The following is a 17,772-nucleotide window of genomic DNA, read 5'->3' on the forward strand; positions in this document are numbered from 1 at the left end:
ACGGTTGGTTGGATGGGTTTGAATCATGCAAATGTATATTTTTTTTAGGGGGGGGGGGGGGGTGTCATAAAACCCCCAAATGAGGGAATATGTGTTGAAGGAATAACGTTCATCCCTCCAGTTGGTCTGCTTGAAGAATCCACAGTGAGCAGCCACTCTGGGATATTGTTAAGACCCTTTTAGATCTGTAATAAAGACAGTTTGCCTGGTCCCTTTTGTCTTATTTATCAATAATAAAGTCCTTTTGGCAAAATTATTTTTGCTCTTTTTATTTCAGGGAAAATTAAACTTTCAACATCTGGCAAGTATTTTTAGATGTTATAAATGCTTAAAACAGCTTACAGACACAACATAAATTATAAAAACAACAGAGATTAAATGCCTTGTACATGATGTTTTTTCCTAAATAAATATGTCTAGATAAATAAAGAAGTATAAAGTGAAGGTTGTCTTGTGAAAGAGAGAAACCTCGGCCTCTTTGATGCTGAGGAACTGACACTGATACATATTACTACTGTCGCCTATAGGTGTTAATTCCTGCGTGTGTGTGTGTGTGCGCATACGTGAATGTGAGCGACTTCATTTCCTTCGTTAAGTGAAACGTCAACTTCCTCGGAATACCTTCAACGTTTGTCCACAGAGAGAAAGCAGCGACGGCGAGAGACAGACAAGCAGCCGGTTATCACGCCGGGGATTTTCTTATTCAATTGTTTCTCAGAATGTTGTCTTGTTTAGGTTGGATAGGAGTCGGAAAGTGTGTGTGTGTGTGTGTGTGTGTGTGTGTGTGTGTGTGTGTGTGTGTGTGTGTGTGTGTGTGTGTAAGCAGCTGACCCTGATGTGAACAGGGCCACTGTGTGAGACCACAGAGAGGCCATTCTTCACTGCGACACAAACACACACTCTCTTACTACACACTCACAGCCCCCCCCCCTCCCCTTCCTCACTCATTCGTCACATTCACTTACACACAAAAACAAACATACAGAGGGTGCAAGAGAGTCACTTGCTGTCGTTCTCTCATTCTCCTGCACACACACACACACACACACACACACACACACACACACACACACACACACACACACACACACACACACACACACACACACACACACACACACACACACACACAGTGGGCTGTGTCCCACCACATAATGACCCTTATTTCATCGAGCTGACTGTGACTCATTGGTTCGGTCAGGAGACCGGAATGTCAAGCTCCGTCTCTTTTATCTATTTTACACTTTTTAAAACATAAATACATCCTTAGGTAGCATTAGCATTAGCGTAGCATTTCCAGTTGCATGTTTTTGCGTTGAAATTTGTGACCTTACAAGCATTTACAGAGAGCGGGGCCACAGTCTCGTGAAGAAAAACCGGCATATTGCTGATGTTAACCATCATTTTCTCTTGTTAAATATCTTTTTTTTGGCAGCAAAAAAGACCACACATCCGTTGAGGTTGGTATAAAATGGCGACGTGATACACTGCATGAACAGAGAGAGTTACACAACACAAAATAGCTAAAGTAGCGTGAGCGAGTTCATTCTAGCAACTGCAACATCCCATCCTCAAGACCAAACTGTTGCAGCTTTTTTTACATCACCCAGTATAACACAGTTTAAATCATTTAGTCACGGATAAAAATAATAATTGATGAAGTCATGGCTGTTGTGGTATTTTTCCTCAAATTGGCAGGACGGGGTAATTAGCTTATTTAGCTAACGTTACTGGTGCGCTCGTGATGATTAGCGATGGGTCCATTCACATTTCTATCAAATTTGTCATGCAAAGACATTTCTGTTAGTGACAGCTGTTGGGTCCGAAGCCAGAGGATAAGGCTAATGACTGGAAAAGCATTCCTCGAGTTAGAAATAACATTTTAAATCTACTTAGCTCACATGCCTTCACACTGTCATACCGGCATTTTTAAAAAAATGGGACGTTGTCATATACAGCCCAGAATAAATCACACAATTTGCCGCATGGCAAGACGATTTCACTTCTTCATCACTTTCTGGGCTGTCCTGGCAAAAAGAACATTGGCAACAAGGGAGAAAAACTGACTCCTCTGGTTGTATAGAAGTCTATGCTTCACATGTTAAAGCTGCATTCTCTCTCATGGCCACCAGGGGGCGACTCCTCTGGTTGTATAGAAGTCTATATAAATGACTCTACTCTTGACTCTCTTGATGTATTCCCTCAGTAAACATTGTAAACATGAGTTTATGTCTCAATCTCTAGTCTTCTTTAACAGATATAATGTTCAATTAGTAAATTATGGTTATTTAGAGTCAAACAGACCATAAATCAGAGTATGTCTTATACACAGGGTGGGACGCGTGAATTTAATCCAGCAATAATAAATGTTTACAAGATGTTATGTTGAAAAGGTTCAAGATAAATAAAGTAGTATACAGTATGAAGCATGTGGGCCTGAAACACTATAAGGTGATAGTACTGGAACAGCAATGACACAAGCGCCTGCAAAATGTCAAGAAAGGGTTGTTGGAGTACAGATGTGTGTGTGTGTGTGTGTGTGTGTGTGTGTGTGTGTGTGTGTGTGTGTGTGTGTGTGTGTGTGTGTGTGTGTGTGTGTGTGCCCATTATTATTTCCGTTATTTTTAGTACTGCATAACAACAATACTGTATTCACTTTTTTTAATTTATTTTTTTTAACTTCAAACAGTATTTGCATAGTGGACAGTGATGACAGTGGGATTCTCTGAGAATCAGGCGAGGACCGTGAACTTTTCCCCACAAAAACAAACGCACGGAGATACACGTGGAGAGGTTGTGTAACGTTAGCGTCTGTTACTATTTTCAGTCATCCGCATGAGTGCCGTGTAACACAGTGTTTGACACTGTTGTGAATGTCTTCTTTTCTTTTTCCTGTTGTTGTCTGCGGACTGGTCGAGTTATCCGAGTCGCTTGAAGAAGAAGAAGAAGAAGAAGAAAGAAAAAAAATCACTTCCCAGGACTAAAACATCAAGTTAAACGAGGTGAATGCAATCAAAGACCGGAAGTTGATATTTTTCATAATTAAGCATTTTGTCATCCGTGTAAGTTTTAGGCTTGAGGCAGAGAAAACATTTTTAACAACAATTTAAGTGTCTTTTATGCTTGTGGTGAAACGGGAAGTGCATTTCAAGAAAAAATAGGAAACAACACCGTGAATTTTCTTTTTTTATAGATACTATGTGCAGTTCTTAAACTTGGTCTGATACAATGTATAACCTCTTACTGTACATGTAAGGTTCATCCCGTCTCTCCCTGCATGCATAATTAATTAAAAATCGTAACTCTACAAGAATCCGCTCACGGAATTTATTCTGAAAGGTCCAACCGGAAGCGGTGTCCCTGCCGCTGGCTAGCTTTAGCCGCTGCGAGCTAAACTTCAGAATGAAACCGGACGAGAGGAGAACCCGTTAGTTGGTTAGTTCGTTAGCTAGTCGGGGAGAAACGGTCGCCGTCAATGTCTTCGGGACACAAACAAACGCCAGCTCGCTGACAACAGTTGCTGACAGCAATGTCGAGAGAAAACACCACTCGGAGTTTGGACAGTATAGACCTCGCTGCTTTAAGGGTACGTTTTTCAAATGTTATCTTGCCTCTTCCCCCCTTCTTTTTTTTCTCCTTTTTTAAGTGTGTTTGAGTAAACATTGCAGGATGTGGTTGGGTGTTGCTTGCAACTTATAGCGGCAGGGATCGTTTCCAGCAACAAGTCGAGCGGTCGCCCCACTCCTCCTCCACCTCTTGTCTAACGGTCGCTTTAACGCGCTTTAATGGAACGGTTCCGCGCGTGTCTCTCTCACCTAACGTCTCTCTCGCGTGCACAGAGCCTCGGAACGTTACCGTCCACGCGCGCGCGCGCGCGTCGTGTAACCCGTTGGCTGTGTCGTGACGTCACAAGCTCGCGGTCTTACGTACGCGACAAGAGCTCTCTGAAAAGTTGATGTGCAACAAGTGACAAGTCCACTAAAAAGTTCAACTTCGTGCCTCTTTATTGACAGAAAAAACAACTGTAGTTACTGGCACATAGCTGTTTGAACCCAATTCACATAATTCAAATAGTGTAGAGCCAGTTGGGGAAGTTTTTCTAGCTGGTTTATGGAAATGTATTTGTCTGAGTATTGAATTAACATTACATTTAATTTAGCTGACACATTTATTCAAAGTGACTTACAATGAGTGCATTCAATCGTGGGTAAAAAACCAGAACAACAATAATCAACACCATCGAGTATCAATATCAGTATCTCTGCAGGACATGTCAGTGTCCCTTTTCATGGCTCAAGTTTGTTTCTAGTGATGCATTGTGATTGTATGTATCTTGAGCTGATGATAACTTGATAGCCGGTAAAGCCAATACCTATAAAAATGGGAAAATGTCAGTGATTTCTTTTACTCTCGTTCCTCGGCCTGCGTCCCAGTACAGCGCTGCATTGTTCTTGGTATAGTACCAAGTGCATGCCACCGCTCAGCTGAGCATCTGTTGCATTATGGCTATGTTGAAATGTACCGTTTTTCCATATCTCTCCTTTTTTTTTCCTCCCAGGACCCAGCAGGTATCTTTGAGCTGGTGGAGGTGGTTGGCAATGGAACCTACGGTCAGGTGTACAAGGTGAGCGCTCACATTACAGGAGCTCGTTGCACACACACGCACGGTCTTAAACCTCGGTTTACACAGCGGTGAGTTAGAGCGTGAGAAATTGGCGTGTTGTCGTTGTAGTTCGCCTCACAAGCTGCACTCACACAGACACACACTGTATACTACAGTCGCCGACACGCCAGTTCTGGTAAAATGTACTACTTGCAGTTAGCTGGAAGAAAAAAATGAAGCAATTTTCACACACACACACACACACACACACACACACACACACACACACACACACACACACACACACCCAGCATGTAGAGCATCTGCAGCATCTTCTCAAAGCCCTGGGTGGGGCTCACTTCCTTATCGCAATATCAGTTTGTTTATGGGTGGCTTGTGGTTTGCAGGAGGTGTCGATGCCTCTTTAGGTTTGTGCGGACGGTTTGTGATCTCTGCGCAAATTGTGTTTACGTGCTCCTGCAAGACCACAAACGTTTGACATGTCACAGTTCTGACCCTGAAACACAGAGATCTCTTTTGGAAGGAATGGGGATTTGTTTGAAAGAGAGTTGAGACCGGTTGTCACTTTTAGAGTCCGGTTTAGGCGACTACAGTCGTTGATACTGTCATCCGAGATTTAAATATCATTGCTGTTGCTACCAGAGAGAGCTGCCTGCAAAGAAAAAGACCTGTCGACACCAAAAGATAATGTCTAATTGCTTTATTTCAAATGAATTATGTGAGATGCATGAAGCTATGGGAGATGGATTGTTGATGAACCTGCAGCAAAAGACATGTTGGCGTGAAATCAGGTCACTTTTAGACCAAAAATACTACAATATGCAAAAAAAAATGTAAGACTGGTTTCTGAAAAAGTATAAATAAAGGTTGAGGTTATAAGTTTAGGGTTAATGAAGGCTTCTTGTGTGTGTGTGTGTGTGTGTGTGTGTGTGTGTGTGTGTGTGTGTGTGTGTGTGTGTGTGTGTGTGTGTGTGTGTGTGTGTTTGTGTGTGTGTGTGTGTGTGAGACAGAAGGCGGGTGTGAGCCTCTCTTGCTGCTTGATTTCCTGAAAGAGGAAATGCTGCAACAGATGCACAGGACAGTACGACCTGTGTCGGGCTCCACACAGGCTGCTTTTAAACGGGGCTTTAAAAAAGAAAAAAAAAACACAAATTTCATCAGGTAACTCACATTCATTGACGCTTTAACAAGCAGGGACCCAATGCACATGAATGGGAGAGTTTAATAGACCGGGACTTGCTGCAGAGATTCTGAGCTTTATTCATGTTAAGATCAGGAGACATCGCCGGTTCTGCAGAGAGAAGCCGACGCAGAAGTGTCTTAAAACTTTAATTATTTCCACTGACCACCGGGAGGCGACTCCTCTGGTTGTATAGAAGTCTCTGTGTGTGTGTTTTCAACCATAGTGCGAGTCCCATCATGGGGAAACAGGACAGGAATAGAGCCTTTTAGAACAATGACTTGTATCACACACACACACATATACACACACATACACACGGCCCTTTAAGAAAACACTTCGTTGTTGATTGACGTGAGTGCAGGAAATGCTGACAAAGCTTTTCCCTCTTGTTTATTTACATGTGCGTTGCGTTCCCATCACGTTCCATGCCGTATCATTTAGTCATGTGACACCAACGGGAAAGTCCAAAGTAAGAGAGCGCTTTAGAGGGAGGTCGGGTGTGACGCGATCACAACACGCTGACAGAAGATGTATTTCTTCTGTTCGGTATTGTGCGAGTGTTTAGGGAGACAAAGCAGACCCGCTGTGGGATTTGTAGTCTTTAGATCTTGTTACTTATCAAAGGCAACAGGTTTGAGGTAAGAGGGAACGGCATCTTAGCGGCATCGACCCTCTGGCAAGGTCGAAAGGACACAGCTGTCCTCGCTACACATCTGTGTGAGGGAATTGAACACGAGCAGGCCGTCACGCGTCTAAAGGGCTCTGCAAGTGGAAAGAACATTCAAAACAACATTTCAGGATGAAGAGGCGGAGGAGGGAGATGTGCACTTTGGTTGTTGAGCCCTGCCGTAAAAACCACACCGAGCCACCGCTCTTGTTTGGTGAGGTTGTTTGTAAGTTGCACTCGGGTTACGTTGCTCTAAATGGAAGCCTTGAAGCCGGCCTACTTCTAACATCGGGAGTCGATAGCAGTGATTTCAAAATGTTAACCATGACTCGTGCTTTGATCCTCTAATTGCCGGTTCGATAGATATCACGTCAACACAAAAACCTGCGGTGTCAAAAGGGGAAAGCGAGCCTTTGTTAGCCTCATTTTAACTCCTGATCAGCAGACGGGGCAAGACGAGTACAATTAGAAGTAACAGAGAGTCCGATGGAGAGCAGAGAGCGCTGGAGAAAAACAATAAGGCCTTTTTCTGTTTTCTTTTGTGAGCCAAATTCCCCGAAGAGCCTGAAAATTGAGGAACTCAAAGAATCTTCAGTGTTTTTTTTTCCCTTCCGCATGGCTACGATCTGAGATGGTGATTTAAATCGGAGCGGTAGCTGAAGCCACCGAGCAGATCGAGTCGACCCTTTCTGCACGGAGACAAGGCGACGCGACCCTGTTGGTCACAACGAAAAGAAGGCCCGGCGAAATCGGAGAGAGCTGTGCGCCGGGTTATTTGTGTGTGTTATACGTTTGTAATCAGTCATAAAACTCGGCTTTGACCCGCACGTGGCGTTCAATGCCGCTAACTTCGCCCATTATAGCATACAGAGTAGTTGTCGGCAGGCTGGAAAGCAGTGCCACGGGCGGCGGGGAGGTTTGCAACTCAAACTGGATCCCGCTTCCTGCAGTTGACTTTCAATTAAATTCAGTTCATTTTGTTTAGCCCAAAACCACAAATACAAAATTTGTCTCGGAGGGCTTTACAATCTGTACTTATAGCATCCCTGTTCCAGGACGTCACATCGGATCAGGAAGAACTCCCCAATTAAAGATAGTAAAAGCACTTTCACAGGGGAAAAAGGGAAGAAACCTTCAGGAGAAAACAGAGACCAGAATAAGCAACGTAACAAAGTTCCAGCACATTACTTTAATGTGACAGAAACTACTCATATAATGAGTAGTATATGCATGGTACACCATCCATGTCAGCAGAAGAGATAGAGAGGAGGGGCATCATGCAGGTGAAGTTCCTTAAGTTCCTCTAAAACAAGGGGAAGTGATCCGTCCCCCACAAGATGAACCCAATCCACCTTTGCTCCTCTCTTATCATGCTCAGCTTTCACTGTGTTGGGCTTCATTGAGGACCAACGCATGCCGTCAGTATTAAAGGCTGCATTCTGTGCAGTAGTAGTCACATGGCCGTAGTACAGATGCAGTAGTTTTGGGGGCTCCGGGGCAAAGAAATGTGGGTAAACATCTGAACAAGAAAGGGTTTTTGTTTTGTTTGTTTTTGTTGCCACGAATTCCTGATAGTTTACAGTTTTCCAGTAGTTCAAAAGGCCGTTCAGACGCCGGCGTCCTGCAGACTGAAAACGCTCAGAGAGGCTTTTTGAACTGCGACACACAGAAGTAATTTCAGCTCTTAAACTTGTCAAATAAACATTGCTTTATTGGACATTCTCCGAACTGCATCACCGCGGGGACGCGAGCCCTGTGCATGCTCCTCTCAGTCATCACACACACACACACACACACACACACACACACACACACACACACACACACACACACACACACAGAAACAGAGAGACAGGGCGTTTTCCTGTTTGCAGAAGGAACTTCCCTTCCTTGCAAGCCACTGCTGTAGAGCCATCTTGATGTGTGTGTGTGTGTGTGTGTGTGTGTTACAAGCGCTGCGATGACTGCTGGCGCAAGAGCCAAAGTGTTTTTCTTTTGTCGGGTCAGACCAGCGTTATTAAATCATGTTTGAGTAGAAAACAAAGTCGTAATTGGTGAAAACCGACTCTCTGGCTCTTGAGCCAAGTTTAACAAAGTCGGAAAGCGTCCGTCAGTGAACCTGACGCACCGCACGGCCGCAATACAATACGAGTGAATCACTTCCACTTCCTCAAATCCTCCTGGCTCCACGAGCGTCACTTCCCATTTCTGTGACCCACATGTCATCGTTCTTATCCCGTCATGCCGACTGATCCGCTGACCAAAGCGTTAAAAAATAACAAACGCTTTGCCAACCTCAGATACACAAGACGGGTTTTGTGCTAAAAAATATTCCACTTCTCCTTCACGTTTCGAAACGGAGAGCTCAGTTTGCGCCGTTACACATTTTGCGAGGGTTTTGAGCTTGAGGGACAAGAAAAAGAAGAGACTCAGGGAGGCAGGAAACATCCTGAGCTGAGGGGGGAAAGCAAGTATGAGAGAGACAAAAGAGAGAGGGGAAAAAGGAAGGAAGGCAGAGGTGAAAGGCAGAGAGGGAGAGAGGAAGAGGAGGGGAGGAAAGAAGAGGGAGGGAGAGGAGGAAAGAAGAGGGAGGGAGTCGGGTGGAAATTGAGAGAGAGAAGAGGAAAGTTGCCCCCCGTGAGGTGTAGAGCACAGATGTGTGACCCAGAGCAACGAGGATATGGTTCTCAATCTAAAGAATCCTATTATATTACACTGACATGAAGTCAGGCTCTGACACTAATACAATTCCCACAATGCAACTTTAGCCTTTTCTCGCCGCGATCGTTGACACTTTTGACTCGTCGGACCTCGACACGCAACACCTGGAATGCAGCTGTGACTCTTACTGGCGACCGCGGGACCGGCGTGTCACAACAAAAAGAAGGGGGGAACGCCGCAAGGTGAACCCCCCCCCCCCCCCCTCCCACCCCGCATAAAATCGTCACCCGACGAAGCTGTTATCAGTAAACAAAAACAAACAACAACGCCGATAAAAACCCGCCGCGCACGGCGCAGCAGCAGACGCAGCTAGCTGCTGCTCAGGCGTCCAGATGAAGGCTAACAGGCGCACAAGTTGTTTCAAAGGATTTGTTATCGTCTAGCTGACAGTACACACACACACACACACACACACACACACACACACACACACACACAGAGGGCCACATAATTGTCTCACTTCTGTCTTATGACTCAGTGGCTCAGTCCATCTCCTTTGACCCCACGGTGCCAGCCAGTGAAGGGTCCATGTGAATGGACAGGGGGTTGTTTCTTTAGAGAACACACACACACACACACACACACACACACACACAGATATGAAGTCTTTAAATAGCACCGTTCCTACAACGCAGTCCGGTGAGGAGAGCTGATGCAGTCGGTCCGAGCACAAAGTACACATGTGTAAATACAGAGAGGGAGATAGAGAGAGACAGAGGGGGGAGGGAGATATAAGGGAGTGTTACAGAGTCACAGGTGAGACAGGAAGTTGGTGCAGTAAAGGTGTCTCTCTCATTTTGTGCCCTCGCTCTCTGCAGTGCTTTCTAAATGTCTCTCATATGCCCGATTAGCATAAGTATGGATATGTTATAGAGACCTTTTAAGGGGCACAATGGAGCGCTCGCTCAACCGGCGTGTGTCTGTGTCTGTGTCTGTGTCTGTGTGTGTCTGTGTCTGTGTGTCAGAGAACAAGCAACGGACAGAAACAGAGAAGACATTTGTCTCAGGATTTATTTGCATATGGGTTTGATTCCCAGGACTGTACTGTGTGTGTGTGTGTGTGTGTGTGTGTGTGTGTGTGTGTGTGTGTGTGTGTGTGTGTGTGTGTGTGTGTGTGTGTGTGTGTGTGTACGTTGGTAGAAACACTAATGACTGGTAGACTTTCCGTGTGTGTCTGTGTGTGTGTTTTTCCTGCTGCGGAGCAGCTGGCCCTCTCAACGTGTCAGCTTGGCGTTAATAAGAACACGCGTGTGCGTAGCGGTGTCAGCGCTCGCCGCCAGGACATGAAGGCCATTTCCTTGTTCATCGCAGTCGGGCCCGGCGGGCTGCTCGCGTCCCACAATCCTTCGCAATTACGCAGACGGCGTCCTCGGCTCGGGGACAGAAATGAAGTGTGTGTGGTGTGTGAGGAGGGCGTCGGCCAGGACGCCAGAACATTTCACTGTTCTGGCTTTATTTTGCCACGTTCACCACATGTCGTTCAGCTCATCCCAGTGCCAGCCGATCACAGACTGGAACAGACCCACACTGAACGTAGACACACATCCAACAGCGCTACAAAACACATCAACACAATGACAACGCACACACCGAGTCCCTTTTAGCTGAGTGTAACTGGTGTTTTAACTGCTGACTTCAGTTCTTGGGAAACTCCTGAAGACTTCCTCTGATGTGGTCATACTTAATTCAGACTCACAGGTTTGATATCCGCCAACAATAAAGTGCAGAAAGCGACTCTGTGAGTAGAATTTCTTTGGAAAGTGTTTCGAAGATTTAATCGCAGCGGAAAAAAAGAAAACACAAATAGCCAAATAATATAAATGTGTCAAGTCTTACAGCTTCTCTGTACCTGTAACATCTGCTGACTGATTGAGTATAGTGGGATTTGTCATGCCCTCCAGTCTATTACACACACACACACACACACACACACACACACACACACACACACACACACACACACACGCTCAGAGCGCTGTCATACATCACAGCTTAAAGGCTTAGAGAGTAGCTACTCTAGTATCTTGTCAGCTTTCTGACTCATGACAAGGTTTTCAATTTTCCCCTTTTTCACCTGACTGCTCTTTACAGCCTCTCTCTCTTCCTTCTCTCTCTCTCTCGCTCTCTCTCTCTCTCTCTCTCTCTTTCTCTCACTCGCTCGCTCGCTCTCGCCTCCTCTCATGAGAAAAGATTAAATTATGTCGACATAGCCGCGTCCAGCGCCGCCGAAAGTGATGTCACAATCCAAGTGTTGGCCCACAGGAGGTGTTGCGCAGTGTGTGTGTGTGTGTGTGTGTGTGTGTGTGTGTGTGGTTACAGCTGTCGGGCTGATTTAAGTTGTGATTTTATTTTTTTTTTAACACCAACACTAATCGGACCAAATGTGTTAAATAGAATCTGGGCCTCTGAAATTATAATATTACACATTTTGATCGGCCGCCAGTCCCATCAAGGTCACTTCAAACACTTTATTTTTCACTGCGGAGCTGCAACTGTGATTTAATGAATGTGTGAAGAGCTTTCACTTTCATGTTTCATCCCTGACTTTGATCAATAACTGTGTGCCAATCTTTTTGGTCCACCTGGAGTCAGGAACGAGCAGCGTTCTGGGGAGTTTCTTGCTGGGACGGTGTTCCTCTTCCTCAACACGTCACGTCTTCTGTGTTTGTGTTAACGCTTCCTGCATGTGTCTCACCAGGGTCGCCATGTCAAGACGGGCCAACTGGCAGCAATCAAGGTCATGGAAGTCACAGAGGTAAGACCATGGACGTACACAGGATGAGTGTTACATGCAGAGCATCCAGTGGTAGAACCGTCAGAACCAGTTAGAGGATGAAGAAACTCACCTCTGTGACGTTGTGTTGTTATTGACAGTGTTGGGGTTTCACCCTCCAGTTGCACACACAGTATACGTCCATACAGGTCGATTATTGCTCTGAAACAATTAGTTGATGGATGACTAATCGATCGACTGAAAATTCAATTGATTTAGATCATCGAATCAGTCGTTTTTAGGCTAGTTGCAGAAATCCAAGATGGCGGCGGCCATGATGTCAATTTTGATGCCTCAGAAACAACAAATGATGTCCCAACTTGTGATCTACAGTCTATGGTTGTGAGGGTCATTGTCTCCATTTTATAGACCAAATAATTTGCTAATTATAACTGGCTTTAGTAGTTTTCATGCATTTTCTGTTTTATTGTGTCATAAAAACTGGTAACAAACTGGTCAGGCTGAACGCTTCTTTCAGCTGTTACACCTCACTACAAGTCTGCGTGTTGCACAACTGGGAACACTGGTTTACTTCCTGTTGATGGGATTCTGGATCCTCTGTGCTGCAGACCAACTGTAGCAGGAAATGCTCGGCCATTATCTCAGAGAGAGAGAGAGAGAGAGAGAGAGAGAGAGAAAGAGAGAGAGGAGGCTTTGTGTTTCAGACGGAGGTGAAAGTTCATCCTCTGCCTTGTCTGTTCCTCCTGTCCTGTGGAGATGTGAAGGAGGTCAGCGACATGGAGAAAGCTCTCCGTCACTGTTTCCTCTTTTCTTTTTCCCTCTGCTGACCCCCCCCCCCCTCCACACACACACACACACACACACACACACACACAACTTCCCCTCTGTGGTGGAGATTTAGGGGTTCAGTGAATTGCGTGGCATTTAATGTAGGACTCTTGAAATCATCATAAAAATGGGGGCGTGGGGTGCAAAACAGGTGGTCATTTATTTTATTTCAGCCAAATCTAAGAGTGTACAGGACATCCAGCCTTTTATTTCTGTGTAATGCACAGTGCGTAGTTTTGATTCGCGCTGTCTGCGTTTGTGGCGTTTCAGGAAGAAGAGGAGGAGATCAAGCTGGAGATCAACATGCTGAAGAGCTATTCCCACCACAGGAACATCGCCACTTATTATGGAGCTTTCATTAAGAAGGGTCCTGCTGGACAGGACCACCAACTTTGGGTTTGTAAACCTTCTCTCATAGCTGTTTCTAAAAAAATACTCTCTTTTCTTTCTTTTTTTTTAATTTAACCCGTTGAAAACTGTGGCACTAATATTGTCTGCAGACCTCCTTTTCTCTGTGTTTGAGTCTTCGAAGGAACCCCAAATTAATTCCAATACTTGTGTTTGTTGTATGTATTTGTTCAGCAAAGTCTTGGGAAGAAAATGTATATCTGCCAAAACATCACCTTAAAAGATATTTTGATTATAACTATGACCATCCAGCGTAATATGAGCCAGATTCCCCAAAAATGCCTCCTGCAGCGGTCAATAAGACACCTTTTTGGAAAGATTAGGACATAAAGAATCAGAATCTGCAACAAAAATCACAATAAAACAAAGTCTTGGCCTGTTAGGAAGTAGTTTTATTCAAGAAACTGTGTCAAGAATGGAAAAAATTACCTATTTTATGCCAAAAGCTTGTCTAAATTGGGCATGCTGGGACTTAAAATGGGTGCGGGAGAATTTTTACTGCCGCCCTTCTGGGTTCACATGTCGTTCTTCATCATCCTCACGCTGGAACCTGGTTGTTTGTGTCCGTCTGGTCCCTCCAGCTGGTGATGGAGTACTGCGGCGCCGGCTCCGTCACAGACTTGGTGAAGAAGACCAAAGGGAACTGCCTGAAGGAGGACTGGATCGCTTACATCTGCAGGGAGGTGCTCCGGGTAAGCCGACAAACCACACACACACACACACACACACACACACACACACACACACGCCACACACGCCACAGCAAACACACACCGAGCAACTGTAGCCGTAGAGCCAACAAGGCAGCTTTGTTCTGAGGTGGCGTTACGGCGGAGGAGGCCCTTTCTTTTTTTTTTAAGTGCCGGTTAAAACCGAGGTAGTAATTTGCATGTGGATGCAAAAGTGAAAGGCTGGGGCAAGCCGCCCGCTGCAACACAACGCTGCAACACAACGCTGCAACACAACGCTGCAACACAACGCTGCTTTGGTGTCGGACTCATCGAGTGAAACACCAGAAGAGGAGACAAACCGTGTTTTCCCGCTGTGACTCTGACGCGATTACTTTTTCACTCTGTGATACTTGAAGCGTTTTGGACGACGCGTCTGTTCGGAGGTTATCTTCTCGTTGTGAGAGGTCACGAGCTCCTAAGTTAAAGGATGTTGTGCGTTTTTGTGGGTCCAGTAACAAACCTACTCGTACAAAAACAATTCAGCGGCTTGCTTCAGCTCCAACGTGTGTGATGGCGACGCCGTCGAGTCACAAGGAAAAGTGAGAGGATTTTAAAAAAAAGAAAAGTCATGAGGTCAAAACTTTAAGAGACAAAGAGCTCTGGAGCGACGCCGGTGTTTGCCCCGCTGCTGTCGCTTCATTGTTTAAACAACCGAGCACACACAGACACACACACAGACACACACACAAACAGACGCTGGTGAAGTCTGATTGTCTGAAATAAGACTCACTTCCTCTGTTTGTTTAACCTCCTTTGAAGAAGCGAGAGCACACACACACACACACACACACACACACATGCAAACACACACATACACGCAAACACATGCACACACGCACGCAAACACACGCACACATGCAAACACACATGCACACGCACGCAAACACACGCACACATGCAAACACACGCACACTCTTATACACACACACACTTGCGAACGCACACACACATACAAATACACACACAAACGCTTGTAAAAATGTAAACAGTTGGATATATATGTTTATATTTATGTATATTCGAGCAACACTTCCAGTGTTAAAATGTTCTACTGCAAAAAAAAGGCTTTTTTTAAAGTTCCCTTTAAGTTCCCTCTACTTCTCGCCGTGTCTGTTCCCATCGAGGTGCAGGGCTTTTATTTTGAAGGCTACAGAGCGTCCGATGTGACTCTGCTTTGGGGTTCAGATGGGAAAGTAGATTCTACTCTTTGTTCAGTGTTCCCTCAAAGACATAATGCTTCTACTCTTTTCAGGGAGCTGTGCCTTTTTGTATTTATAGTGATAATGGTCATCTGACTGTGTGTATGTGTTTGTGTGTGTGTGTGTGTGTATTTGCCTCTCAGGGTCTTTCCCATCTTCACGCCCATCATGTGATCCACAGAGACATTAAGGGACAAAATGTTTTGCTCACGGAGAACGCCGAAGTCAAACTGGGTACGACGCATCCACACACACACACGTGCATACATTCACACATACCAAAAATCACAGAAACACAAAAGATCGGGGTCGATTCCACGGCGTTAAATCCCTTCTTGTCCGTTCACGTTTCAGTGGATTTCGGCGTGTCGGCGCAGCTGGACAAGACGATCGGCCGGAGGAACACCTTCATCGGGACGCCCTACTGGATGGCTCCAGAGGTCATCGCCTGCGACGAGAACCCCGGGGCCACGTACGACTACAGGGTACGAGGACACCAAGACGCAGACAGCGAGGGGGGCTTTTTATCATCGGGGTTAAAATACCAGATGTCCTCAGGGTTCATACGGTCATGGAAAACCTGGAAAAATCCTAACATGGTTATTTTCAGGCCTGGAAAAGTCCTGAAAAAAACCACAATGTTTGCTCATGGACATTTAAAAGTCATGGAAATTTGGTTAAAAGTCAAGAAAATATGGTTTAAAGTCATGGAAACCCATTGGCCAACATGTGTATGAATCTTTGTTCTCCCGTCTCTCTGGTTCTCAGAGTGACCTCTGGTCTTTAGGCATCACCGCGTTAGAGATGGCTGAAGGAGCTCCTCGTAAGTACAACAAAAACTACTTTAATTAATGTATTTGTACGAGTATCTCCTCGTGTCTCTCTCTCTGACTCCCATCTTCCCTCTCATGGTCTGCAGCGCTGTGTGACATGCATCCAATGAGAGCGCTGTTTCTGATTCCACGAAACCCTCCACCCAAACTCAAATCAAAGAAGTGGTAAGCACACACACACACACACACACACACACACACACAGCAGGAAGTAGAGGCCAGTGTTTAGGTTGTCTCCTCTGGACAGTGATCTTTTTTGTGGGGGCGAAACTGAGAAGCACAAACATGTCCGGACATGTTCAGCAGGCAACGTTGTATCTCATTAGAATGGACACAATGTTGCTGCTGCCTCAAATGGGAGTTATTTACCCCTCTCCATCTCCATCTCTATCTCCCTCTTCCTCTCCGTCTCCATCTCCCTCCATCCATAATGGACGATCCCCCCTTCAGCTTGGACTGGTGGTTTGAACTCATGCTGTCTTTCATTCAGTATTAATATCATCAGAAAAGCCAGTTTTGTAGCACAGCTTTTAACAGCTCCGGGCGTCGCAGAGCTCTCTCTCTCTGTTCCCGTTTCCCCCTGTGATCAGAGCTCGGACCGCACGCCGCCTCTCACATCGCGGGCGCCAGTGTGTGTCCGTGCGCCGATACATAATAAAACATCAAGGGGATTTTATTTGACGGGATCTTCCTCGCTTGACGTTCCCACAAGTGAGAACTGTGAGAAGTGAGAAGTGTTGGAGGCTTCCTTGGTTCATTTAACAGAATGTTTCCCCGACATCTCCTCCCCTTTGACCGCCTCCTTCCTGTCGCTCCTCCCTGTCGCTCCTCCCTCTGCAGGTCGAAGCGCTTCCTGTCCTTCTCCGACAGCTGCCTGGTGAAGAACCACCTGCACCGGCCCACCACGGACGCCCTGCTGAGACACGCCTTCATCAGGGACCTGGCCAACGAGAGACAAGTGCGCATCATGCTCAAGGATCACCTGGACAGGACCAGGAAGAAGAGAGAGAAAGGTGAGGGAGGAAACGGACACGAAGCCGCTCACAACATGCGGATTGTCTTTGAGCGTCCGAGGTCATGGATTCTGGATGAGGTCAATGGTTGTTTTTCAAACCATCTAGTTCGGACTGGGAGAGAATGGAGAGAATCGTCGTTTAGGTTGTCTCGTATCTGGATCACGATGTTTGGTTCAGGTCATTTTCATATGAATAAACGGTCTCTGTGAACTTCTCTCCATACCAAACACGTGGAGATCTCCGCTCACTGAATCTCTGGAGATTTTTAAGCAAGAAAAAAAAGTTGTGTGGAGATGCTGGAGGATTCTCCCTCCAACACTCTGAAACTCTAGATTGATAAATAGAGCTGCATGGTCTAGAAATTGATGTGTGCTTATTATTGGTTTTGGGAGGGTGTGAACTGTTCGGCCCAGAGACAGTTAGGCGGCAGTCTGCCATTACAGTTGGACCAAAACCTGAGCTGTGGGCAAACATTTTTATTTTCTGTGGGGTTCTTCCTGAGTTCTTGTTATGTTGGATGACTTACAGTGGTGATGGTGACGATGATCCTGGAGGAATTTTCATGCCTCTGAAAAAGGGTAATGTTCTCAAAATTGGCACAAAAAGGTCCTCTTGGACTTGTTGGTTTAAAGGTCAAAGGTCACCGTCCCCTCGTTTCCTGTGACATCTCAGAAACACCTCGAGTGGATCACTTTGGCACAAACGTTCAATTAACGCTTTCAAATGTCACCGTGACCTCCACTAAACATGGCCGAAGCTCACGTTCAAATTTGGACACGAATGTCTCAACGGGGCGAAATGACGCCAGGATGCAGTTAGGCGGAAGTC

At 45.7% G+C, this 17,772-nt stretch overlaps 1 protein-coding gene across 9 annotated transcripts in view; it reads left to right on the forward strand.

Annotated features, from left to right (window-relative positions):
• Positions 1–3,362: 3,362 nt before the first annotated feature.
• Positions 3,363–17,772, forward strand: part of si:zfos-2326c3.2 (mitogen-activated protein kinase kinase kinase kinase 4) — a 36,003-nt gene continuing 21,593 nt past the window's right edge. For all 9 annotated transcript variants that reach the window (XR_011077782.1, XR_011077783.1, XR_011077780.1 and 6 more), the window contains exons 1-10: positions 3,363–3,586; positions 4,559–4,624; positions 11,894–11,950; positions 13,028–13,153; positions 13,747–13,857; positions 15,239–15,329; positions 15,450–15,580; positions 15,864–15,918; positions 16,015–16,093; positions 16,769–16,941. Coding sequence is in view for 4 of the 9 variants with exons in the window: in XM_068581782.1 (XP_068437883.1) it covers positions 3,530–3,586; positions 4,559–4,624; positions 11,894–11,950; positions 13,028–13,153; positions 13,747–13,857; positions 15,239–15,329; positions 15,450–15,580; positions 15,864–15,918; positions 16,015–16,093; positions 16,769–16,941 (946 nt within the window). In the remaining 5 variants the exon portion in view is untranslated. The remainder of the gene's footprint in view (positions 3,587–4,558; positions 4,625–11,893; positions 11,951–13,027; positions 13,154–13,746; positions 13,858–15,238; positions 15,330–15,449; positions 15,581–15,863; positions 15,919–16,014; positions 16,094–16,768; positions 16,942–17,772) is intronic.

The sequence above is a fragment of the Clinocottus analis genome, unplaced genomic scaffold (genome assembly GCF_023055335.1).
Source record: "Clinocottus analis isolate CAN_PGR_092001 unplaced genomic scaffold, fCliAna1.0.p SCAF_10, whole genome shotgun sequence".
Classification (NCBI taxonomy): domain Eukaryota; kingdom Metazoa; phylum Chordata; class Actinopteri; order Perciformes; family Cottidae; genus Clinocottus; species Clinocottus analis.